Source organism: Mustela erminea, chromosome 5, assembly GCF_009829155.1.
Source record: "Mustela erminea isolate mMusErm1 chromosome 5, mMusErm1.Pri, whole genome shotgun sequence".
Taxonomy (NCBI): Eukaryota; Metazoa; Chordata; class Mammalia; order Carnivora; family Mustelidae; genus Mustela; species Mustela erminea.
In genome coordinates this window covers 49,187,659-49,214,329 of record NC_045618.1, presented here as the reverse complement: position 1 = coordinate 49,214,329, position 26,671 = coordinate 49,187,659, and the positions used below count along the sequence as shown (strand labels likewise).

The 26,671-nt window shown below is 50.9% G+C and overlaps 1 protein-coding gene across 1 annotated transcript in view; it reads left to right on the top strand.

Annotated features, from left to right (window-relative positions):
• Positions 1-26,671, top strand: part of ITGA11 (integrin subunit alpha 11) — a 114,429-nt gene that overhangs the window by 13,775 nt on the left and 73,983 nt on the right. Inside the window, exon 2 of the mRNA XM_032343008.1 lies at positions 14,925-15,036. Within this exon, the coding sequence (XP_032198899.1) occupies positions 14,925-15,036 (112 nt within the window). The remainder of the gene's footprint in view (positions 1-14,924; positions 15,037-26,671) is intronic.

Here is a 26,671-nt window from a genome sequence, read left to right as displayed (position 1 = left end):
TGGCAGGGGTGAGGAGCTCAGTAAATGTTCCTTTATTACATTTAGCAATAATAATACTTGCTAACATTCATTGAGGGCTTCCATGAATCAGGCTTCGTTTTAAGGACTCATTGTCTCTATAGTCCTGTAAGAGGGGTGCTATGTCCCCCATTTTAAAGATGAGAAAACGGAAGCCTGTAAAAGTTAAGTAGCTTACCCAAGATCACCCGGAGAATAAAGTCATAGCCTGACTCGAACCTGGGCTGTCCAACTCCAATGACCGCAATCCCAAGAGGCTTATGTGACTCGTCCAAGGTCACAAAACTGCCATTGAACAAGAGAACCCAGATCCAAATCCAGGTTTGATCATCTCAAAGCCCATTTCCTTCCTGCTTTCCGTATACCTCTCACATGACTTTGGCCTTACCTGTGCAACACGCTGATGGTTTTCACTTAATAATTTTCTTTAAATTGACTTGCAATCAGCTTCATTTTATTTACCCCAATCCAAAGCAAAAATCTCCATGAAACCTAAGCTTTCATTGGCTTGCCATTTTTTACTATCCACTAAAGAAACACATGAGTCGTTGAGTATTCAAGTTCACTCTTGTCCCATGTAAAATTTTTCCGCCCATGACGCCATGGTTTGGGGGCCACTGGCTTACACTGTGCAGTGCTCAGGAAAGACAAATACCCCCGTATCTGCTGGGACGGGGTCAAGTTGGACTGGGGGATTTTTTGAGACAGACCTGGACTCCATTCATCTGTGGCGTGATTTGCCCTGGTTGAGGTCTCATCAAGGGCCAGCTCCCCTCTGGCTTTCACTAGGAGGAGTCTAGAGAAGCTGGTAGGTGTCTGGGCACAGAGGTGGCCATTTTCCCTCGTGCTCAGCCCACCCTGGGGCTTTTGCAGAGCTGCCTGACTTGGCAGTGGCCCTGCTGGCCTGGTTCCCACTGCTGATGGGGGTGGGCCTGGGAAGAGTGGTCTGCCATGATCCTTACTGATTTTTTAGGAGAGGCTGCTTGAAACCAGTGATGACTTGACCCAAGCAGGCCAGTCTGAACCAACCCTGAATCTTACAGATGTGGAACCAAAGCCCAGGGCTGAATTACATCTCTCACTACCCCTCTGAGTCGGAGGTCATGAAGAAGCATTGGCTTACTGATGATGACCTCTAGGTCGAGTTCATGCTCCTGTACTAAACTTAAGGGAGCCATGTATCCTCTTAGGACTTCCATCCAATCACTTCTGAAGTGTTTGGCTTCCACGATTCTAACAGCTCTTGCTTCTATGAACACTCCTGAGCCAGAAGCTCAACTTGGACTATAAAGGCCATGTGTAACATGAGAAAGTTGACCACGGGGACTGTCTTTCAAAAGAAGTTCATCTAGAGTGTGGGTGGACCCACTGCATGGTTGGCCCTTCCCCTACTGCAGGTCCATGAGCAGTCCTAGGCCCCAGGGGCCTCTTACAAGGCCTCAGTACCAAGTATCTGCTGAGAGGAAATGTAGAGCCTGACCCAGACAAGCGGCCATTCTTGGCTTGCATCCCTCCAGGGACAGGAAGCCCACCACCCCACAAGGCAAACCTTTGCTTTCTAGCAAAGGCACATGGAGTCGTGAGCCCTTGACTCTTCTAAGGACCTAAAAGGGACAATAAACAGTAGAGAGTTTTGGAACCATAAGGAATGGACATACACAAAAACCCAAAGAGAGGGCTTCTGCATAAGCTTCCAGGAGCCAAACACTTCCACTCCCTGGTACCCTCCACCCCCATCAAGCCTAGCCAATAGTATCCAGCTTAACTTGGGTTCTGCTTGGGTCTATGTTGAGCTCTGTACCGCCAGAGAACTTTTCAGATGGGTGTGGGTGTGTCCACTGTAGGGCAGGCCTGCAGGCTTGGAAGGGAAGGCCTCCACAATTCCTTTTTTTAGTTCGTATTCAAAGACCAGGGGCAGACAGGCAGAGCAGTTCTCTGGGTTCCACTGCACTGCTTCCTCTCTTCCAAGGGAAAGCCCTGCCACAAATTGCATATCCTAAGCCTTGTCTTTCTCTTATTTTGCCCAAACACTCCCTGGGCTGGGGCTAACCCTGGATGTACAGGGCTCTTGATCCACACCCCCATGACAAGCAGGAAATAATCTTAGGAACTGGAAAACCAAAACCAAACTGTCTGAGCTCTTTGAGCTGGTTAGTATGTCAGGAAAGGGAGGAACTCAGTGTCCAATTCAGCTTTCTTTGAAATGGCCAGTGGCCAGGACCAGAGTGGGCAGGGCCGCCACGTACAGCTGTGCAGACTGTGCACTACATAACTTGATCAACTACAATAGAAACAGCACCCTCTGCAGTTGTGTAGTGCAGTGCAGTGACTGGGGGACAGTAGGGGGTCAAGTGTTAACAGTGTACATTAATAGAGTAGCTAGTCCAGTGTGTGCCTTTTACAGATAAGAGAGCAGAGTCAGGAAGAAGAAGAAACCCGTCCAAGATGTAAAACAAGTTAAAAGCTATGCTGGGATTAGAACCAGAGCTTCTGGAGTCAGAATCAGTACTCTGAAGTTCTCTCCCTCTCTGAGGATCCAAGGCTCGCATTCCCCTTCTATTTCTTGTTGGCAGGGTTAGCGTATGAGACTCTTGGAGGCCTGAATGCTTTTATTCATCCCCATATCTTTCAACAAATGCATATTGAGTATTTATTGTGTGCTAGGCATTTTTCCAGATGCTGAGGATAAGGTAGGGAGACAGATACAGTCCCTTCCAGGAGAGTGCTGATAAATGTTTAACAACTCGTTCTGGCTCTTGGAAGGAGATGGGAAGAGTCCCTATTTGTAGCATTTGCCAAATATCATGGTGTAAATCCTCCCGCTGTGGTCCGTTAAAAACCACCGTGACATCACTGAAAGGGAAGACTGCACACATTCAGCTCCATGAGCGTGGTCTCCCCAGCACACCACTGGTCCCTTTCCCTGTAGAGATGAAACTCTAGGGGCAGAGGAAACCGTGTCCAAGTGAGCAAATAGCTCTTATAACCAACTGTAATTATCTTTATTTGTAAAAGACATAAGGAAGATGCTGTGAGGGAGAATAAGGGTTCTCCATGGCATGGCAAGGGGAGATTTCTCTGAGGCTGGGACATTAACACTGGAAGTTAAGAAGGAGCTGGCTGAGCAAAGATCATGGAGAATAATGTTCCTGACCAAAGGAACAGCACGTACAAAGGCCCCGAGGTGGAAAGAACTCTGTGGGTTTGAGGAGCAGGGAGGAAGTCAGTGTGGCTGGAAGTAGAAAGTGAAGAAGATGGTGGTGCTGGAACAGACAGAGCCTGCAGGGCCTGGTGAGCCCCGGGGAAGGGTCTGGAATCACCCTGAATGCTGTGGGAGGACCCTGGAAGGTTTTTAGCAGGAAAGTGCCAGGATCACTCTCGCTGCTGTGAAGAGCATAGCTTGGAGTTGAGCGCAGGTAGAAGTGAGGGACCGAATGGAAGGCTCTCGAAAAGGTCCAGGCACACAAGAATGAGAATGACTCGGTGTGGGTGGCATAGGAGGAAATAGATAAGAGGGGACTCATTCTAGGGAATTGAGGGGGCAGAGCCTATAGGATTTGCTGCCAGGGGACTGACTTCCCAGTCTTTGACTTGAACAGTCAGGTGGCTGGTAACTCCAGGTCGTGAAATGGGGAGTCTTTGGAGAGAAAGCCTATTGAGGAGGGAAAACCTAAGGCAACTTTTTGGTCACATGAAGTGAGATGCCAGGAGACATTCAAATGAAAATGCCTGCGGCAGCTGGGCATTAAGCATGGGGTGCAGAGGGCAGGGCTGGGCTGGGTGTGATCTAGGGTTCACAAAAGCCTCAGTCACTTTGGGGTGAGTGGAGAAAGGCAGCGGCCCAAGGCCCACTCCCTCGGCTGGATCCTACAGGTGTATTTTGGGTTCATATCTCTTGGCTGTGGTCCTCCAGGCAGCTTGCAGTTTGCGTATTGAGGGGAGGGGGTTAGTTGATCTAGGCTTTGTTGTGCTTGATGTGAACTTGCAACACAGAGATTCATAACACCGATATCAGTGTGTTTTTGTATCTCCTTCACAGCTGTTTTTGAAAATCTTAAGGAAAGCAGTCCATTTTGATCCCTTTCCCTGGCTAGAAAAAGGAGTAAATGATGTAAGGCAGAAAAATGCACTGGCTTTCATGAAATTGTGAGTCTTATTCCTGAAGGAGGTAATCCCCTGAGGGCACGAGATGGCTGTCCAAGGCTGGGAGCGAAAACAATGTTAATTACAGCAAATTTCAGTTCGGTGTTTGCTGTTTTCAATTTTTAGGCCTGTTTTCCATGAGCTTGACATCTGCTTAACCAGCACATTGGCAAACTCCCGATTTCTCAAAAAAATAAAAAGGACAGCTCTGGCTTTTGCCAGCACAGACTCCTCCCCACTCCCCTTGCAAGATGCTTATGCAAGTGTCTCTCTTTGAGCCCACAGCATCCCCCACCCCCAGCCCCATGTAAGTGTTGGCTCTCCTCGGTAACCCCCAGTAGCCAGGGGCCCTCAGGACCCCATACAGCCGCCCAGCCCATGTCTGATTACTTCTAATTTGTGCTGAGTCACACATCAGCAAGCATTAGGACCCTAAGGGAACAGGACAGAGAATGTCTGAGCTTTGAGATGAGACAAGAAGACTGGAATAGGGGACAGAGGTAGGCAGGTGAGATCCATAGTGTTCCTTCTGGGTAGACAGTGTGTTAGAAGCAGTCTGGACCCAATGAGATCATGAATATGGAAGCTTTTATCTACCTCTGTACACATAGGAAGGCTTTTCAGGACACAAGATTCAAGGGGAACCCAGAACTCACCCAGGGACAATGTCTAGACCCCCTCACTGTACCCAAGAGGAAGCGGTCTGATTCCAATGTGCTCTTTTTTCATACATGTAACATCCTAAAAGACATGAACATACACATTGACCTGGGGCCCTTCCTCCTGGGACGGGGGCAGGTGGCCACAGCTACCCAGGAGATGGCTGCTGGCTTGCCCAGAGTGGCTCGATGACAGAAGCAGCAGGGAACGTGGGCTGGGGACATGCTGGTTCCCAGATGAGATCACTGCCCTGAGAGAGTGCCCCAAGACATGAGTGGTGTGCTTATTCTGTGCGGAAGGCAACAGAAGCCTCCACACAAAGGTTTCTCCCTCCCTTCTCTACCAGTGTGAGGAGAGAGATGGTCCTTCCGAGGGATGCCGTTTGCGTCCCCTGAATCCATGCCTTCTTCTGAGCTGTCGGGTGAAATCATTGCATCAGGCTCCCTCAGTGGGCCCCATGCCACTGCACCACACGGGGATTGGGGAGGGGGGCAGGGGCTGGGATTTGAGATTCCGTCCAGAGATATGTTCCCTCCTGCTTCTTCAACAGAGGGAAGGAAGAGGAAGGACAGTGCTTGGCTGGTGACACTCATGGTTGGAGGGATAGGACTCCATAGGACTTCTTTCCGAGGAAAAGGCAGTGGGATAATGACTTGTTAGCAGAGAGACCTGAAGTGCCTCCTGAAAAGCAGTCATTCTGTAAAGAAGCAAGGCACTGAGGAGGTGGTTGGAGGAGGCGGGAAAACAAGCTGGTCTTCAGCCAGAAGAAAGACCCGAGTTGGGGCAGGTTTGCTTGAAAGCTCTAGAGGGCCATCAGAGCCTGTCAGTCAGACCTGGTTTGGAATCCCCAGGCCTGTGGCCCACCCCCACCCCATCACAGCCCCCAACTGTAGCAGGGGGTCAGCCAGCTGAGTGCTGAGCCAGAGAAGGCAGGTGGGAGGTGGCTCCAGTTCCCTTCCAGAAGTGGCTTGAAGGTGAGGGGGGCCCAAGTGCTACAGGGGAGAGGCAATGGCCCCAGTCCCAGAAGCCAGGGACTTGGGGGGGGCAATGACCATCAGCTTGCCCTCTTGGGGTGCCCAGTGCCCATCTGCCGCCTCTCCCCTCCAATGGGAGATGGATTTGGAAGTGAATCCAGAGGCAAAGGGCCACACAGACTCAGAACATCCCGACTGTCAAGGTTCTTAGGCCACCCGGTCCAGCGTCCTCATTTTTGATAAGGGGAAACTGGGTCCAGAGAGAAACGCCTTGTTCAAGGTTCAGCCAGTGGGTGGCAGAAGCCTGGGAAGAACCCAAGGCTCCTACTGCCTGGCCTCCTTCTGCTTACCAGAGCAGGCCTAGCTCTCAAGAGGTGGGAACTATATTACCAGGTTGCTTTTTCTGAATTGTCAGGAGCCCCTCCTCTGGCTTTTGACCTCGGTGGGGGTCCTCCAGCCAGTTCTCCCCAGTGCCTTCACTGGGATCATTACTTCCATTCCTAGAAGATCCTGGGGAGAGAGAAGCATCCGTCATTCCAAGGCCACGTAGCTGTGTACTCAGGGAGCTAGTGCCCAAAGCCCGGCATCCCCAATTCTGAAGTGAGAGAATTCCAGAGGCAGCCACGGTGTCCCCTGCTGCAGACTCCCGATCTCCTCCCTGGGGTTTCAGCAGCACAGTCCCACGATGGGGCAGGGCTGTGCTTTCCTGGAAAGGGGACCACATGGCCTGGACCCCCACCAAGGCCACCTCTCTGGCAGCTGGGCCGGCTGCCGGCCGCAGCCAAGGAAAAGAGGCCCTGAGGCCCGGTCTCCAGGGTTCAGGCAAGGAGAGGGAGCTGGCCCTGCACACTCGGAGCGCTCCATGACAGTTCTCTTCTGTCCTTCTCTTTGGCTCGGGAATGCAAAATATCATCATTTTTGCCTGGAGAGTTCCCTTCCTACATGTGTTTGGCTCTGGCCAACATTGAGATGAGTTTGCATTCCTCCACACTGCCGGGCCTCCGATTCTAAATTGTTTGCAAAGCCTCAAGACAGATGCTCGCGTGCCGACAGCTGGAAGCTGGCTGTGCTTTTGCCCAAGAGAAACTTACTGACGTGCATGGGGACAGGGCCTTAGAGGGCAGGGAGCAGAACCCTCTCATTTTACAGATGGGGAAACTGAGGCCCACAGAGGCATAAGGACTCTCCACGGACACATGGTCCAAGTGAGTGACAATGCTGGGATTAGAACCCAGATCACACCGGCCTGGTCCAACTTTCTCTGGGCCTCACTTTGGGCTCTGCTGACCAGCCCACATGACCATTGGGTCGCCCACATGACTGTTGACTCTGATCTGAAGACCACAAGTCTTGTCTTGTCAACTTTGTGTCCCTGCTACTAAGCGTGGAACCGACACCCTCACAGACTCAAATACACCTTTATTGAATTGAAGGACTGAAGAGAAAAGTCATGCAGAAGGCCTGGCAGTGAATAAAGATGGGCATGAGGAAAAGCCAGTGACCTTGCACAAATCCCCACCCCTCTCCTAGCCTTTGCTCTTTCACCTATGACAATGAGAGTCTTAAACCTGATCAAGTGGTGCTCACACTATGTTCCAGGATACCCCAGGGTTCCAAGGAATTAGGACGTTCACTGGGGGTGAAGAGGTACTCCTTATCCCTCACCCTAACCCCAACCTCAACCTCTTGTATCTGCATTTCATGTGTTGATTGTGTTCAAAAAAGCTGGGATTCACTGCAAAAAAGTAAAGTTGGGAGACTGCTAGACTTAGAGACGTGATCTCTAAAATCCCTGCTTGCTCAGAAAAATAAAATCCGAATACATTTCGCATCCCTGATAACAAATTTGCTACTCCTTTCAGTTGTCTGGGAGGGGTGATAGTGGGTCAGGAGCCCTGGTGATTGGGAGGAAGGAAAATGAGGTACAGGAGGGCCCTCGTGTTGTGGAGAGTTTGTTGACTGCATAGACCCTACCTAGAGCCCAGATGCCTTGATGCTCAGGGCTTGTCTGTCTGTCTGTCTGCTGCCCCTGCGTCTGCCATTCTGTGCCCTGACTAGGCACAGCGGCGCTGTTCTAAGGCTGGCTGCATGGCTTAGGTCATGACCTGCTGGCTGGGCCACACTGTTCCCTGACAGGTGAGGACACGGTCCAGCCCGGCCTTACTCCAGCCTTCCCCGTGAGCCCTTGCAAAGGGAATGATCAGACTGCTACCCTCGAGATCACGAGTCCCCCACAGACCCCCCAGCCTCCCTCTTGTGTGTCTTTGTCAATCATGCTATGAAACCGTTCCTTCCCCTCCCTGACTGTCCATCCTTTAAGAGCCAGACCAAATCAGTTACCAATTGTTTCAATGATGCCGCATAACAAATAACCACCAAAATCTGAGTGACACCCAATAATCATGTAGTTCATATATCTGACACCAGCGGACCTAAACTAAGTTCAACCGAGTAGCCCTTCTGGTCTCCCTGGGCTTGTTCAGACATCCTGGGGATGGCCGATCTCAGGCAGGGCTGGCTAGGGCAGCTCAGCTCCAGATAGCCTTCATCCTTTTCCTGGCGTCAGTGAGTTAGCCTGAGTGAAATACTTCTGATATCCATGGCAGAAGTGCAAGTGAACAAACAGAAACAAAGCCTTGTAAGACCTCAGCTGGGAGCTGGCTCACTTTAATTTCTGCCTCCTATGGCCCAGCCCCAAGGCCAGCAGGAATGCTCCACAGTGTCTGTTTTGTATTGTTGTTAGGCAGAGCTAAATGGTCCACTTCGTTTCCACACATTTTACTGAGCACCTACTGGGTCCCAAAGCCTTTGTTAGGAATGAAAAGATAAATGAAACCCAGTCCTTGTTCTTCTGTTGCTCAGGGTCTTGGCACTGGGATATGATGTAGGAAATCCATTCTGCTCAGGGTATAGGTTTAACCCCACACTTAACAAAGAGTCATTCGACATCCACACCAGTGGAGGTATGGGCTGAGCTGCTGCCCAAGAGAAGCTTGCAGGACAGTGCAATTGCTCTGTTGTTCAAATAGCTACCCACAGGGGAAGGACTGCACATTTTCCCCACCTGCCAGGGGCTCCCAAGGTCAGAGCCCAGATCCCCACCCTCCTGAGGGCTTCCTGAGGGAATGTGCAGTTACTAGGTTTCTTGGAGGGCAACGGGACCCCGGGGCGCAGGGTCCCGGCTTCTTCCCCAGAGCCAGAGGACACCTTAGGCTGGGCCTATCTTTTCTCTAGTGCAGGCCTTCTTCCCTCAATGGGCAAGAAGCTTCTCTGATGAGGGGACCACATGCTCCCTCCTCCTAGCCCTTCTCTTAGATCTTATTAGCCCCTATCGCAGGAGCCTAGACTAGGGGGTGCCCTGGGGACTTGCCAACCCTGTCCCCAAACCTGGCATTGTCTTCTTGGATGCCTTGTCTTTGGAACAATGGCCTTGGGGCAGAAGGGAAAGGTGACTGGACTGGTAGCAGAGTGAGAATCACCAAACTTTCCTGATTTGCCCAGGCCAGGCAGAGGGGACAGCCATGCCGATGGGGCAAAACAGTCAGACATTGAAACCTCATTTCTGTCTCACTTTGGAAATGTTATATCGTCTTCCCCAGGGGCCAGAAGTCCACTTTATCATTTCTTTTTGCTCAAGCTAGTTTCTGGGTCTTTCTGCTGCCACACCGTGCTGGGCCGCACCCCTCTCCCCCACCCCACACCCCGCTGCCCCTATCTGTGTGATTGGCTTTTAAACAAACTGAAGTGAAGATTCTTGGGGCCCATGTAAAATTGAGAAGAGGGAGACAATCTGAGCGAGTTCGGGTCACATTTCCACTCCCTCGCCCCCATCCAAGCTCATAGCATCCAAGGAAAACGAAAGTGTTTGCTTACACAGGTGCGACTGCAGCCCAGACCAGGGCCCGTGGAGTGAGCAGAGGCCGGGTCTGGGCACACGGAGGGATGCTGTGAGGCCTTCACCCTCAGGCTCCTCCGAGGGGCTTCTTCTTGCTGTCACCGCTAGTCTGGTGCTTTCAAGGTCCTTGGGACTCTGGCTGCCTCCTTCCGGCACAGCTGGTTCCTTGTATTCTACGTGTTAAGCCCAGGGGTTCACTGATCAGCTCTCTAGTGAGCAGGATTTAGGGCTTAGGACCTGGGACTGGGGAGGGTTTAAGAAGCAGGGAGTGGGAGGGGTCAAGCCTGGGTGAGAGCACTGAGGGCGAGGAATTCAAGTGAGGGGGCGGGGGCTGACAGGGGAGAGGAGGCTTGATGGAGGCAGGCGGCAAGGGGCTGGAGTGCCTCCCTGCCATTCCTAGCTGTGCAACCCCTGCTGGTTTCCAACCAGTGCCTCAGTTTCTTCACCTGTAAAATGAGAATATAATGTGCTTACTTCAAAAGGGTGTTGGGAGGGACACCTGGGTGGCTCAGTTGGTTGGACAACTGCCTTCAGCTCAGGTCATGATCCCGGAGTCCCGGGATCCAGTCCCGCATCGGGCTCCCAGCTCCACGGGGAGTCTGCTTCTCCCTCTGACCTTCTCCTTGCTCATGCTCTCTCTCACTGTCTCGCTCTCAAATAAATAAATAAAAATCTTTAAAAAAAAAAAAAGGTATTGGGAGGATGAAATAAATTTAGAAGAGTGTTTGGTACCTAGTGAATGCTATCTGTGTTGTTATCATAATCTAAGTGGAGGAGACTGTGAGTACCTAAGTCAGAGGGCCGGGAAGTAAACTAAAGCAGGAAGAAGCCAGCAGGTACTGGTTCTTAGCACAGATTCTCAGAAGGTGAGAAATCCATTTCCTCAGAGAGGCTCAGGCAGAAAAGCAGCAGGGGCAAAGGTCCCGAGGCGGGAGGAAGCAAGGGTGTCTGGGGCTCAGAAAGGGGCCCCTAGGGACTGCCCCACAGGGAGCCAGAGGAAAACTCACACAAGAGGAGACTGCAGAGGTCTTGGGCCTGCATGGAGGATTCGGGACAGGGCTGAGCAGTGGTGGGGAGCAATGAAAATGGACTTGTGGCAGCCGCCCCTAGGCTAGAGTGAGCATTCCCCGGGGAGCTGTTGGCCGACAGTAGCTGTGGACGTGTGTTGGCCAGCACGCTTCACGGCATTTGGGACGATGACTGCCCCACCTGGTAGCTGGACAGTGGCCTTCACCTTAGCCTGGAGGGGTGCTCAAGCTCAGGGCTGTGTCTTCCATCCCTTCTTGGGACTGACTGGTGCTTTTTAAAAAGACAGATATGCTTCTGAAAAAGGGAGCAGCAGCCGATGTCACTTTGGCCCCGGTCCCCAGGAGAGCAGCCCAAACATTGTGGATCTACCCCCTCCATCATCAGTGCCCAGGGTGGAGGGGCGGCAAGCCAGGCTCCTGGTGTGGCTCCAGTTGGCCTATCAGTTCCCGTCAAAAACAACTTTGTTTAGTTTTACTGGTACTCGGAGTCCATAAATCTCTGAGAAGGGTACATTCCCCAAGCATGGAAGCCGTCTGCCATCAGAAGAGCACGCCACAGATCTTGCTGGGAGCCAAGGTCGGAGTGTCGGACTTGACATCACATTAGGAAATCCATTATCTGACTCCGTTTGGCCAAAAGAAAATGCCAGCACCTTGTCACTTAACACCCTGACCCTGAGGGGCTTTGGTCCTCTTCCCTGTGGCCCACTTCACTAATCCTGTCCCCAGGAGGTTGAGGATGGGGGTGTGGGGGGAGACTGGGCTGGTCCCAGACAGACCCCCAAGTGAGGGAAGGAGCATAGGGAGGTTTGCCTTCTCTCCGTGTGCTTCTCCCAGCAGACCCCAAAGGCAAAGCCTGCTGACATCTGAGGACAGAGGTCAGGGAAGATCCCCTTCTCTGAAAAGAATATTCCCTCCTCCCTAGAGGGTCCTTCTCATGAAAGTCTGGTCCCCCAGGGGTAACACATCAATCACCCCAGGGCCCGGAGCTCTTTGGTCTTGGACTTGCTCTCATTTAGGGCAAATTATTTAATCTCCCAGAGGTATGGTACCTGTCTTACAGGGTTGGTGTGAGATTTAACTAATGAATGTAAAATTGATGGTTAGATACCTAGAATCGTGCCTGGAACATCTCCGTGCTCAGTGAATAGACTTTTCTTTCTCCTTTTCCTCATGAAAGGGAGAGGACACCCCAGCCCCGTGTGCCTCCTCGTCCCCAACCCTCCAATCAGTCGGTCCATAGGACTCTGCGCCAAGGGCTTGGTCTCTATTCAGGCCCTAAGTGTGAGCAGGAGGGCAAAGCAGTGTCTCGTGCCACTAACGAGAACCTAAGAATATTATCAACTACCATCCAGGTGACAAGAAACAGACAAATATATATTATGTGATCAGTGCTGTCAGGAGGAATGGAGAAGGGGGTCGAGAGTGACGGGGTGGTCTGCTGGTAGACAAAAAGGAGCTAAAACAGGGACACCGGTGACTTAAAGGGTGAGCCATGTGGCTAACCGGGAGAGGAACCTTCCAGGCAGAGGGAACAGCCAGGGCAAAGACACTGAGCAGAGGTGGTCTGACAAAGCACGACTGGAGCAGAAGGATGGAGGAGGAGGACAGGGAATAAGGGGCAGAGGGAACAGCACGGGGGGGGGGGGGGGGGGGGGGGGCGTGGCGACGCAGAGCCTTGTGGGTAAGGAGTCTGGCCCTGACTGTGTGGGGTGGGAACCTGGTGGAGGGGATGGGACTGAGGACTGACAGGACCTCACAGGTTTTAGAAGGATCCCTCTGGCCATGTTCACACAAGAAGCACTGATAGTGGGAAGACCTCAAAGACACAGTTTTTGGCCTTGTTTTCCCTGACCCTCACCCTCCAGGTGGGTGGGTCCCAAGAGCCAGAATGCGCCTTCCTCTTACTCCGGGCCACCCCCTGCTGCTGAGGTCAGATCCAGAAACAGGAGGACCAGGGACAGCCACGGGGTGTCTACAGGGAGCACAGGGAGCCAGGTAAAGTGTTGCACACAATCAGGGACTGTGTGTGACCTGTGCATATAACAGTGTGTGTGTGTGTGTGCGTGTGCACGTGGACAGACTTGTGTGTTACATCTGTGTGTGCGAGCATGTGTGTGTGCACACAGGCCTATAGTGTGCATGGGTGTGGGTGTGTGCATGTGTGTAAGTGTGTTCATTTATGGGACCGATTTGCAGTTCCTCATCTGCAACTCCACTTCTTTGACCCATCCATAGCCACCTCTCAGCTCTGCACAGAGGACACTAGTGTCCCTCTCTCCTCCATGACATGCCCTTACTGGCTAAGAACTGGTGCTCCTTGATCCCCCTGTGCTCACCAGACCAGGAACCTCTTCCCTGAGGCTGCGCACTGCTAACCAGGCTGAGAAGCCCATTCATGGTCTGGGCCTTAGAAAGAAGGCACTAAAGGGTTAGGTACTCCTCTGCTCCCACCACCACTCTGGGCCATGACACTAAATTCATGTGGCAGATTAAGAATCATGAAGACAGGATTGGCAGCTACATAGCAACTTGCTGCCATGGTCCTTATCCCCAGCGGGCATTGCTCACAGATCACAGTAGTCTTGCCTGCTCAACACAGACTTGACCTCAGAATCTTTCTTAACTCAGTGCTCTAGGCAGCACTAATAATCAATTGACATTAGATATATCTAATATCCCTACTCTAAGGCATTCCAGTTTTCCCTCTGGGACTGTAATTCAATGACTCTACCGATGAAACTGTATCCATTTTCAGAGCAAAAAAAAAAAAAAAGTGTGGAAGAAACTACTTGCTCCCATACAATAGGTCTTATTCAAGTAGGTGCTCCTGGGTATCACCCTCAAACACTCAGCCCAGGGTTCAGTGTCCACGGGAAGGACAATGGGACACTCAAGGTGCAAGTCTCACATTCAGAGGCCTTGTCTAGGGGGCTACCCTTCGCTACCCACATCACAAGACTGTCATGGAGGTCAAAGGGTAACATATATATAGACGTTCTTTGAAAGGCAAAAAGTGCGCTACACATGAAAGGGGTGACAATGACATTCTGTCTATTCTATTCTATTCTATTCTATTGGTTGTACTTCACTAATCTGAAAGTTTGGTCTCATGGTAGGATCCTACCCCTTAAATCTCATGGGTCCCAAGTTTGGTGTTCCTGTTAATGATAATAGGTAAGGAGGCCGGACATGCCCAGAAAATGCCTCATGGAGAGAAGGAGTCAAAGAGCAGGCATCTGAGGGGCTAGCTCCTGATGCTACCACTGACTTGCTGTGCATCCCTGGACAAGCCTCCTTCCCCTCTCTGGGGTTGAAACCCCTCTGCCAAATATAGACGATGCTTGCTTATTTTCCCAAGGTTCCTTAAGGGAAAATAATGGCTGATGTGAGGAGACGCAGAAACCCAAGTTACCATGCAGATGTGAGTTGTTGTTTGTTGTGATTTGGTACAAGAATACCAAAGGCTCAACACCAAGGCTCTCCAGCAGATAGAATCAGTTCACTGATGTGTGACCTAACCAAACAGAGAAGACGGTAGAGGCCAGGGTGAAAGGGTTATGGAACTCTTCCTCTGCTTTTCATTGACTGCCCCAGCCAAGCAGTGTCCCCAACTAAAGCCAGGCAGAGATTTGCAAATTGATTCAGAAGGCAGTGGTGAACTGGTAGAGTTGGAGCCATGACCATTAGGACCCCAGGCTTGGGGGACAGGTGGGAAAACCAGTTCTTTGACTCTTTAACAGGCAGAGATGAGAGGAGACCAGAGAGGAAAGAATAGGAGGGAAAGAAGGAGGAGAAAGGAGGGAAAATAGAAAACAAAATGGAAGAAGATAGCAAAAGCTAAAAGAAGCAGTATTGGAGGTAGGAGTGGTAGAGGAGGAAAGGAGTGGCCTTGTCCCCACCCCTACCATGGGACCAAGAATCCTCAGTGGGAGGGACCAGGTCTTCCCAGCCAGACCTGATCTACCTGGGAATACATTTTATGCCTCCCCTATCAGATTATGGCTCTTGCAGGGCCAGGGCTGGGCCTTCTCCCATCAGACCATGGGCTCCTACAAGCGGGGACTACCTTAGCCATTTCATATGGAGACTCCCCAAGGAAAGGGGAATATACTCCTCCTATAGCCAAGACCTGCCAGTGGGGCCCATCAAACCATTGGGGCCCACCCCTCTGCCTGCCTGATTACCCTCTTCTCCCCATCCCAGGGTTCACAGACACCTTCAACATAGACACCAGAAAACCTCGAATCATTGCCGGCTCCAGGGCTGCCTTCTTCGGCTACACGGTGCAGCAGCATGACATCGACGGCAAGAAGTGGTGAGTGAGAGCTGCCACCCCAGCCTACCCTAGACCTCCCCACACCTGTCCCCTCCACCAGCTGCCCAACATAGCTCTCACATGTGCAGACACCCCCACGTCCAGTGACTTGATTTCCTGTCCCAGCTGCCCAGGGTCTGCCCCTGACTGTGAAACCTCAAGCATTCCATAGCTGGCCCTCGATCTTCTCATCTGAAAAATGGGGATGAAAACAACACAGGGAGCAGGCATCCTAGAACCAATAGTTACTACCTATCTCTCCCATTTGCTTATTGTTTACTCTGTTTTATTTTACTTCATATACTAATTATAGTTATTCTGAAGTCCATGGCTAATGCCAATATCTGAAGCAACTTCAGGTCTGCTTCTAGTGACTATTTCATCTCATGATTATCGGTCATTTTTTCCTGATTCTTTCCCTGTTCAGTATTTTTTGTATTTTATTCTATGGTGAATATTGTGAATAGTACACAGTAGAGACTCTAGGTTGTTATCTTCCTTTAAAGAAGTACACATTTTGTTCTGATAGGCAATTAAAATACTGAGGAAATCACCTAGATCTTACCGTGGCTTGATCTTACTGTGGCTTGGCCTGGGCCTTGGTTAGGGCAGATATCATCTTGTTTTGTCCTTACTTCGGGGCTGTAGTCTTTATTCCTAGGGCATGGATTTTCTGGGATCTCAACTGAAAGCCTGTAGTATTCATTAAAGTTTCTCCATTCAGACTGAGCATGTACCCCAACATACCCCAAGCACTGGACAGTCTCTAATATCTCTTCCCCAAGGGCTCTTCTCTAACAGATTTTCTAGAGTCTCCCACTATGCATACACAACTTAGAAGCCAGCCAAGGATCCTGAGGGAAAATTTTAGCAGAATTTTGGCTCTTTCTCTGTGGCTCTCTCCCTCTGCCTGCCCCCACCAGACTCTAGTTTCAGCCCCAACTCCAATCACTGTTCCCTCCATGCAGCAATACTGCTGCTCTCTGGATTCCATTCCCATGCCAAAATAAGGAAAATGCCTTCATGGAGAGGGCTAGGCTGAATGTGGCATTAGCTGCTGGGGTTCCCTTTTCTCAAGTACTGACCTTTGCGTTGATTGCTGTCCAGTGCCTGAAAATAATTGTTCCATGTGTTTTATGTAGCTTTTGCAGTTAGTTTATGGCTACAACTAAAAGTCCTCTTTCCTATTACCAACTGAGATTTCACTTCTCTGACCTTCCCTTCCCATCACTGGATGAGTTGCCCCCATAAGGTTTGTATTTCATTTTTTATAATGTTTATCAAGCTGAATAGTGATCACCTTTTTTCCTAAAATGAGGGGTACACTCCTTGGCAATTAGTAGATGCTCAAAAGAACATGCTTTGAAAGACTAAATTAATGATTTAAACCTCTCTCACCCTGCCCAAACGTAAGAGGCATAATATCCAAACTTTTTACACAGGATGAAGGTTTAAGGATGAAATAGAACTGGCTTTGGCAAGATTGAAATTGTTTTGACTCATATTTGTTTATTAAGCTTCTGTTAATAAACTTTACTAGACTCTGCAAAATATTAGTATGAGTAAGACATGGTTTCACTCTCAAATAATTCACAGACCATTTGAGGAGGCCACACTAATACCCCTGAAATAATTAAATTATACAAGACAAAATAAAAGCTGGTGTTCATTATGTTTCTCTTTGTGAGGCCACTTTCTCCATGAGGCTCTCCAGATCCTTCTCCTAGCCTAAGATGGTCTGACCCTTCCCAAGCCCTCTCTTCTGGTGACAATATCACTTCCTACCTTATGTTGGAGTCACTTAGGCATATCTCCCCTCCTGGACACCATCATCATCTCCCAGCACAGCATCTTGCTCATAAAAGAAACCCAGCCAGAGTTCAAAAGGAGAAATCTGCATGCCTGGGGTCTCTGGAAGGGCTTCATGGAAGAGGGGCATTTGAGTGAGGTCTTGGAGGATGGGCCTAGATGAGCAGTAATGTAGGATAGATTCAACTCCTGGTCCTGTTTGCTGATCTGAGTACGTCATGGAAGGGGAGTGGTATTGTACTGGAGCCACTTGACCTTGGCTTGTTTTCTGCCATAGCTCATGGGCTGGGAGAGCCAGAGAGAGGCCTCAGAGTCCCAGGAAGCCGCAGCTCATGCAGAACGATCTGGGGCCCACAGGACCCTTCAGGAATCCCTGTCCTCACTGCAGGGATACCCCTGCTCATCTTACTTCCTTGCTTCCCCTCTGGCCCCCATTTTTCCTGTCCTCTAGGCAGCATCTCAAGAGTTGTATTCAGACCTAAGCCCCTGGGGGTGTTGATTATAGGGAAAGAGGTTGATGCCAGTGTAATTTGGGAGATGCTGGCTGGACATGATGCATGGGGACGGCCCCAGGGGTTTGTGTTGGTTCAACTCCCTGCCAGGAGACACCTCAAAGGGAAGACAAGTGCAAGCAAAGGCTTGCCGTCCAAAGATGGCGGCTTGGGGGGAGGTCTTGGGAGAAGCTCTGTTTCCCTGCACCTCTATTAGCAGGTGTGTAAAATGGATATGAACATACCTATCTCAGTGCTAGGCAAGGTCAAAGAATATCTCAAATGTGAATGTGCAGAGCAGGAAATTGGGGATTGAATTCCTTACAGCCAGCAAGAGGCCAAACCTGAAATCGGGCCTCTCCAACTTGGTTGAGCATCTCTTTCGGACCTAGGCTCTTCCTGCCTCCTGGGTATGGACTTGGATCCCAGGCCCACATCTCCTGGGCCTGTAGTGAGGCCACAGAATCTGTGTTTTAAAGAGCTCCCCCAGGAGACTCTAGCAGGGAGAGGGGGACTCCTGAGGATCACCATCTCCACTGGAGGGAGCGACGTGCCAGTGTGGAACCACATCACTCCCCAGCCCCTGCCCAAAGACTCAGCTCCCAACCCTGCCACATAGAAGGCCCCTCCCCCAGCTATCATCCACCACAGGCGCCTATGAGGCCCAGCCCCCATTTACCAGACTGTGGGCCTCCTTAAACGTCAAGGGCACCTGAGCCTGATGGAAACAGTTGGAGGATGAGGGGACAGACTTGGTGGGGATGCCACTTTATTTTCTGAGCCCCTCACCTCCTGCCTATGGCGCCCCCAATTCCAGGCTCAAACTGGTCAAAGCTGGTGGACATAATTTTGAACAGTTTCCCACATGCCTCGGTTTTAGCAATAATAACAACATGCACAGACACACAAAAAGGAAAAAAGAAAACAAATTCCTCTTGTGCTGAGTATTCTCTGCTCCTGCTTTTAAAGCCCCTGTGTATTTCCAGAGAAATTTAATCCATATGACTCTAATGCATGTACATTGAAGTCATTAAATCAGTTGGTTTTTAAAGTCTTCAGTTCCCAGGAGCAGGAAGCCTCCTCGTGCTGAAGAGAAACAGAACTAGGCCTCACGGGCTTTCAGTTTGTCACTGAAGCTCTCACCCCTTGGAGAAAGAAGCCTCAGCTCTCGGCAAGGCAGGGCATTTGGCACTCTCCCATCAAGGGCAGTGGGGAGCGGAAGCCAAACAGCCTTAGTGGGCTCTGCAAAGGGGCCCCTTTGGAACTTAAACCCCTTTGGGCTTTAAGAACAAGAGGGCATGGCAAGTTCCCTGGGGTGCAAGTTAGGGACATGAGCAACTTGTGAGAGAAGTTGGCTTGTCCCCATTTTACAGGTGGAGGAACTGAAACGCAAGAGAGAGAGAGGACATAATTAGTAAGGCTCTGAGCCAGGTCTGGAGCCCAGATCTCATTAGGCCCAAGGAGCCCAGAACAGAAGCAGCCCCAGCCCAGAGGCCAGCTGGAACCTACAGTCTTCCTTCAAGGTGCCCCTCCCCACTGGCCCCGCTGCTGGCCTCACAAGAACCAAGGCAATGGTATCCCTAGGACCCAACACTAGCAGATTCACATAAATGTGCTGAGCCCAGCCATGAAGGGAGGGTGTATGTTCATAGAACCCGAATACTTCATGATAAATACCAAGAGAGGGCACACAGAAAGAATGGTGGGAATCCATGTGATGGAAAAAGTTCTAATTCCGTAAGTGGAGGGAATCAGGAAAGGCTGTGGAAGAGGGGGCTTTCAGATGGATAGGATTTCCATGGGCAGAATGCACATGGGTGAGAGAACTGGAGGGACTAGCATGGCTATTTGTACAGAGATGGAAAAGAAGAGGCCACTTTTAGAAAAAGGACACTTCCCATGTGGCTAGAGGAGAAGGTGCAGAAAGCCAAGCAGGGAGGTCACAGGCTGGGAGGGTGAGGAGAACACCAGAGAAGGGGACTCTATCTGGGAGGCAATGGGGAGCCAATGGAGGTTTTAGAGCAGGAGAGTGGTTCATCAGAGCTGTAATTTCTGGAGTGCTCAATTTGGCTACTATGTGGAGGAGGGAATTGAGGGAAGGAGAGCCTGGAAGTGAGGAGGCTGGTGGGAGGCCTATGGAAGTCTAGGCGAGTGGAGGGTATAAGGCCTGGGGCTTGAGGAAGGGGCCTGCTTTGTGAGTGTCAACAGTTCATTCATTCATCCTTGTGAGCCTGGTGTTAGGTCCTGGGAATTCAATGGTGAGCAAAACGGCAAAGTCCCAACACTGAGGGAGCTCTTCTTCTAGTGGGACAAGACAGGTTGTTAGTTTGCGCATTGTCTGTCCAGTGGTGATCTGGGCAACAGAGATATATTAAGCAAGGGAAGAGGGCTTATAAATGGGGTGGCGGGGTGAGGTGAGTGCTGCCACCTTATGCAGGTCACCAAGAAAGGCCTCAGTGCTCGGATGATAGCCATCAGAGACCTAAAGGAAAGGGAGAGTGGGACAATCATGGATACCTGAGAAAAGACTCTTCTAGGTGGAGGGAATGGCAAGTGCAAAGGCCCTGAGGTAGGAAGATGCTTGGAATGTTCAAGGAAAAATGTGTGTGGTTGGAGTCAAGTGAGTTAGGGCAAGAAGGAGGCAGTTGAAACAGTATGAAAGGTGACTGAGGGCAAATCTTGCTGACTGGGAAGCCAACAAAAAGGCAGAAAAGCCAAACTCGGCAACAGGAGACCAACTTTGGGGGAACATGAGCTAAGCTTTGGTCCCACTGGTTTGAAGTATCCAAGGGTCATCGGGTGTAAGTCATCAGCTGGCAGCAGGGGCCAGAGACCTTCAACTGGGTGAGGAGATCAGAGCCAAGATTCAGATGTGTTTGGGAGAACTACATTCTAAGAGGAGCAATCAGAGAGAAGGAGGGGGCTGTGGAAAGCACTGTCAGATGCCTATGGGTATGAGTGGGGAGGAGGGAGAGAGAACAATCAGACGTACGGGCAAGAGGGGGTGCAGTGTCCCAGAGGGCAGAGGAAGGGAAAACTGCAACAGAGAGGGGGTGGGGTTATCCCGAGTGTCCGTCCGGGAAGTAGTGGCGGAGCCCAGCTGGGGAGCATACAGCGCTGGGCAAACCCATACAGGACCAGAGCCCTTGCAATGGATGGAAATGCCCGTGATGTGAACTTAGGCACACAGAGTCAGTCAAAAGCTCTCCAAAGGACTCCGTGCAACATCTGTGAAGTCTTCAGTTCCTACTCTAGATCAAGTGGTTCTCAGATCTCAGTGGGCGTCAGAGTCCCTGGAAGGCTCATTACATGGGATCCCTGGGCACCAGGTCCAGAATTTCAGAGTCACTAGGTCTGGGGTGGGACCTGAGAATGCACTTATCCAGCAAGTCCCCAGGGGCGGCTGGTGCTGTCAGTCAGGGGACCACACTCTGAGAACCACAGACTAGAGATTTCTGTTCCCGGTATCTTAAGCTGATGACAACAGGCAGACACTAAATGACCAGAACCGTGTAGGTGCCCCCATGTGTGGGGAAATGGGGACTTGGGGAGCCACAGTCAGCTGGGGGTGAGGCTTGAGAAAGACCTGCTCACACCTCACTGTCATCCCTGGGCATCCTCCTGTCTCTCTGAGCCCTTCCTCTGCTTTCTCCTTCCTTTGGATATTCTTTTTTCTTCTCTTTGCTCATTTCCTCTTGCTAGTTTCCGGATTTCTTGCCCTGCTCCTTACTAGGTGATACCTATTTCACCTAAGTTCTAATTGGGGTAAGGTGTTGATTCTTTCATAGCATGGACCGTCTAAATGGGCATTCTGAGATAAGTCCCACTCATGATAGAATTGGGGGTGGACTGGAATGTATCCACGAACACCAGGTGTCAAGCCTAAGCCCGGGGTGCCCCCTGGCCCTGCCATTCTCTCCTGTCCCAGCCCCGGCCGATTTCCAGCCTCTCATTGGTAGCCCCTTCCCTCGAGGTTGTGGCAGGTCTCATGGTTGGCAGAGCTGTCCTGCCTGGGCACATAAATGAAGGCACACTGAGGGGGCTTTTTACTAAGGAGACATCTAAGCTTTGGAGCCACATGGACCTGGGTTCTGTTCTCTGCTCAGCCACTTTCCAAGCCAAGGGAACGGAGCACTTTATAGCCACTTTCTGGACCACATTTTCTTCATTTGTGAAATGGGCGCAATGATGCCAGAGCCCAAAAGGGCTTTCCTGAAGGTGAAATAGGAGATGGTGTAGGAAGTGTCTACTGTGGGCAGATTTTGCTGGAGTTATATTTCCCTGCGCTGGTCTATGCTCCATAAAAGAATATGGTGTCCGGGGAGAGGTTTCGGGGAAAAGGGCCCGAGCGACTATTGCTTGGGCAGAACGGCGGGTCTTCTCCAAGCCCGTCCCTCCTCCTCTTTGGTGCCCTTATGGGCAGTCAGGCCTGGGGCAGATTCAACCTTTGCTGCTGTAAAATTGCACTCTGGGGCAGCCTCAGCTCTTCTCCTGGCTCAGGCCCCCAGAACAGCCTCCCAAGACCACAGGGCAGAAGTGCCCTCTGCTATTTTCTCTTGGAACAAATAAAATCTGGTACCATGAGTCATTCTGGTTAAAGGATAAATCGCTACAGAAGCAAAGCCCAGGGCAGGATGAAACCATCCAAGGCACCAGAGAGAGGAAGAGAGAGAGAAAAACTGTGCTGGTGGGGAAACGTTGGCCCAGGGCCCAGGCCCCCAGCCGAACCCTGCAGGCAGCGCACGCCCCGGAAAAGCGTGAGCTGGGGTGGGCAGAAGCAGTGGAAATCCAGACAGCTGTCCTTCCAGACCAGAGCCCGAGGCACCTTCAGGCCCTCAGAGACACAGAGCAGGCTCTGCGCTGCCAGGGAGAGCCCACAGCGGGAACTCTGGGGCCATGTGCACAGGAGAGACTAGGCCTGCGAAAGTTTTCCAGGCATCCCGCATCCGCAGATACTGCTTCTGTTCTTGCCTTTTTCTCTCTCCCTCTCTCTTTTCTTTCTCCTTCACCATCTGCTTCTTTTTTTTCTTTTTAAGGCCACAACCACCCAGGGAAGTCCCAGGACTTGAAGAGTATGTCAGCTAAGGCTCAGGTTACCCACCCCTCCATGTGCACACGCATGCATGCGTGCGCGCACGCACACACACACACACACACACACACACACACAGCTGGTCAACCTGAGGCCCTCGGGGTCCCGGAACAACCTTAGTGCTGAGCACAGAAAGGCAGAGAGCCAACCATTGCATGCTTTGAGGGTAAGTGGAAACATTGCAAGGAAAGTCTCCAGGTTACTAACCTCCTTGAAAGCAAATAAATTTCATCTGGGCAGTTCAGGGAAGCCAGAGGGATTTGCGAACTCAGCATCTTCTCCACCACCCCCCCCGCCCCCCCCCCCATACACACATACCCCAGGGGCCTATGGTCTCTTCCACCTGGCTCTTTGGCCTCTGTCAGCACGCTCTTTCAAGGACCCGCAGCGCAGGACAGGGAAGGAGGGCTCCTCATATGACGTGGAGAACAAACTGATGCTGAAATACACTCCATCTTGAGAATGGCTTTCTATAATTTCATAGGATTGAATGAATTTTCAAGACTGGTTATTAACGGCACCTTAGCCCTTTATCTGCAATTCTCATAACTGACAATAGGGGGAGCAAGGCCGGCCAGTAGGCGTTCCTTAACATCAATCATCTAGGCTTCCCATTGATGTTACAGCTCAGGGCTAACAACCTGTGCCTCCATGCCTTCTGGCTACAAAATGTGAAAGACTAAGCTCCTTATTGAAAACCATAATTGGAAGAAACATGCCTTAAAGTTATATTCAATTATAAAACCAAATCAGTGGGCTGTACATGCTTTTTCTCACTAACCTCAACTGTGATGGCCCACAGCTTAACTTAACCCTTGCTTTCTCCAGGCTTGGACAGAATACCTCCTTCTAGCTTTCCCTGACTACTTTGTGAAGAATTAACAGCTCTTTGGGATTTCAATCTCTTTTCAATGGCTCTTCTCTTTCACATGGCTGCATCCCTCAGACATACGGCCAATGGCAAACGCTTGCCGTTGACTCAAGACCGTCTTGACAAGGTTGCTCTTGCCTTCTGTGGAATCTCTAAATCCTTTCCACTTTCCCTCTTGAATCACTTATTCCTGGTTTAGCTGTGATGAGTCACCCTGAGCCAATAAAGCAGACAGACGTGGAGAATTATAGACAAAGCCAGTTAAGAAAAGTGGCAAAGGACCCCCAAGGATAGGGCTCGCCTTTGATTTGTCTTTGCCTGGCACAGACCCAAAGAGGGAGGAGGGGAGGATGGTTCTAGAAGTCAGGCTATGACCTACCTAAATCTCAGGGCAGCCCTAAGCTGGACATTCTGGTGGTAAAGAGGCTGGGGACAGTGACTCCACATGGGAGGAGTTGGTGAGAGACTGAAGTATGGGTGGGGGGCAGTAGAATGGGAGTCAGGCAGGCAGCAGGTAGGGGCTGGACAGGGGTCTGGTCCCATGCCAGGTGCCTACTTCATAGCATCAGGTCCTCTTTGCTTCTCCCCTACCACTGAGCCAGGGATTTTGTAAGCCAAGAGGGAGGATGATGGGGTTGATGTAATGACAGATTCTATCCATCCAGTGGTTCGAGGGAGTCTGCTGCCTCCGTGCTTCCTTATAGCTTCTCCAAAATAATGCTGTAGGAAGAGCCATTACTCACAATCCAGAAGGGAAAGGAGGGAAATAAATCTGAGCTCTGAACCAGACAGAAAGTACTTCGAAGGATTTTGCATAGCCAGTAATTCCCTGATGCAACTCAGGGCTGGTGTCTGTGTGTCCCGCCCTCCTGTGCCCAGAGCCAGAGAGAATGAGGCCCCAGAGCTGCCCAGTAGCCAACTGGGTGACTTGGGTTAATGTCCAAGGAAACACCTAGCACAAGCTCAGACACAAGATCAACTGCCCCGTCATTTGTGCGTGCATTAGTTTATTTGCTTGTTCATACAAAGTGCTTTCAAAGTCCATGTTTGTTAAGTAGTGTTTGTTAACAGTTTTATGACCAGGCATCCTGTCCCCAGTTCCTATTATCCTGTTTTCCATTATCTCAAAGCCTAGTAATCACCTCATAATATAATCCAGGGGTTCCTCAAGCTGGCAGAACAGAATTGCCTGCAAAAGTATTGAAAAGAATACAGATTCCTTAGCCCAGTCAAAGACTTGCCAAATCAGAATCTGTGGAGGTAGGAATCCATATTTCTAAACATGCCCACACAAGTTGGATGCCCAGCCAAGTTTCCGGAACCACTGATTTAGGGGGTCTGTGAGTTCTCATGGATTTGTGGGTTAGCTCCTTTCCAGGCTTACACTGAGAGTGACCCTCAATTCCTGAACCCAAAGGCATGGCCAGATGCAGGAATTAAGGACTCTGGAAAGTGGGGGGAGGGGGCAGGGGGTTAATCTGAATAGGGGGGAAATGCGATGGTCTTCGGCAGGTAGGCATCTAAGCATCTATATACAGTTCAGGTCACATTAGGTAGAGTTCTCAGAACAAGCGAGGGAGAAGGGTGGGAATTTGGGGTGTTGAGGAGATGCGGGTGGGGAGGAAGAAGGGAGATGAATGGCATGAGCACAGCTGAGAATGACCTCACGCCGAGCTCTGTGAAGGCAGGCACTTGTCTGTCTCTCTGGGTCCATCCCTGGCCCATGGGAGCCTTTGCCACAGCAGGTGCAGTAGAAGCACGCCCACAGCCTAGCCCCGTCAGGACTCGGCGATCACTCCTCCTCGTGGAGGGCTAGTCACCTTGCAAGGCTCTATCTAGCAGCTGCCTGCTCCAGAAAGGATCCCCAGATGGCTGAGCTAGTGCCCTTCCTCTGCATCCCCACCACATCCGGGGCCCCTCTCGTAGTGCTATCCTCTGCCCTGAAACCACCAGGGCCTTGTCTCTCCGTCTGCTCCCAATTAAGGGTGTGGACCAGGCTCCATTTGGCTTTCCATCCTCAGTGCCCAGCTCATACGATGGGTTCAGTGACTCCTTCTTTGCACTGAATCTTCCCAAGCTGTCATTTCACAGGTGGGGACACAGGCCCAGAGAGGGCAGGGGCTTCCCCCAGGTCACTAAGTCTGCCTGGAAGGAGATTGGAATTAACCATAAACATGACAACAAGCCCCAAATTTAAAAACAGCATCTGTTGTTTTGCCTCTTCTCCTCTTTTGCTCCACTCCCCAAATCCTGCTGATGGAAACCGTAGTAGACTCAGTAGGACTAAGGAGTATCCCGTCTGCACCTCGGCCTCTACCCAGAGCCTCTGACATTTCTTCTTCAGCCAGATGCGCATAAGTACTTGTGCAATTGCCTCCCCAGCCTGAGGGGCAGTGCCACAAGCCAGGGATGGGTATGCTGGTCACATTTTGGGTATCACCAGCCTGACCATGACCCCGAGGAAGCAGGCCTACACGGGGGAGAGAATGGCGGCTTCCGTGGCCAAGTTTGAACTGAGGAGCTGCCACGACATTGAAACCATACGTTCCACTGAGCAACATCTGCCCAAACTATCTGCGTGTTTACATTTCATTTTCCGAGGAAAGAGTTGTTCTAGAACTAGGGGGAGAAAGCAACCTTGAGTGCAGCTTAGAAAAATAAGCAGGTTTATTGGACATTTTGAAAAGAGAAGGGGGGATCCTTATGCTCCCCTCTCCAAAAGGAGACCAACCCACAGTCACCCTCCTGGAGAGCACCAGGTCAAGGGCATTCCAAAGCCAGTGTCCCAGCTGCAGAAGGGGTCCTGGCTACCTGCACTCTAAGAAGCAGAGTGAAGATTCAGCTCGTCTTTGCCAAATGAGCGGTGTCTTCCAACTGTCCATCTGCATATTCACTCAACAAGCAATTATGAAGACTAGACCGTGTTCAAGGTACTTTGACCAGCATCGAAGGGGAGACTTAAAGGTGGATCAGGGTCTCACTCTCTGCTCTCTCGAGGCAAATTATCTAAAGGAGAGAAAAAACAGACAGGAGGGGTAAAAACAAAGCTTCGTGGGAAGTGAGAGAGAGCTTTGAGCTGAGAGATCAAGGAGGGCGTCCTGGAAGAAGAGGCACTGACGAGTGGATGGAAGGAGGCAGGCTCAAGAGTGTGGAATTAGGGGACCGCACACACAGAGGTAGGAAGGAGAGCACCAGGTCTGGTGAAAACTAGAACAAGTGGCCCCGAGAGACTGGCAGCTGGGTGTGTGAAGGGGAGGGGCACTGAGCTAAACGGCACAGGGGGCCACTCCGTTCTTCACGGTCAGTGGGTCAGGTTCTTGTTTTCCCTTCCAGTGGGCTGAGATTGTCCTTTGCGGTCACCTTCCCTCACTC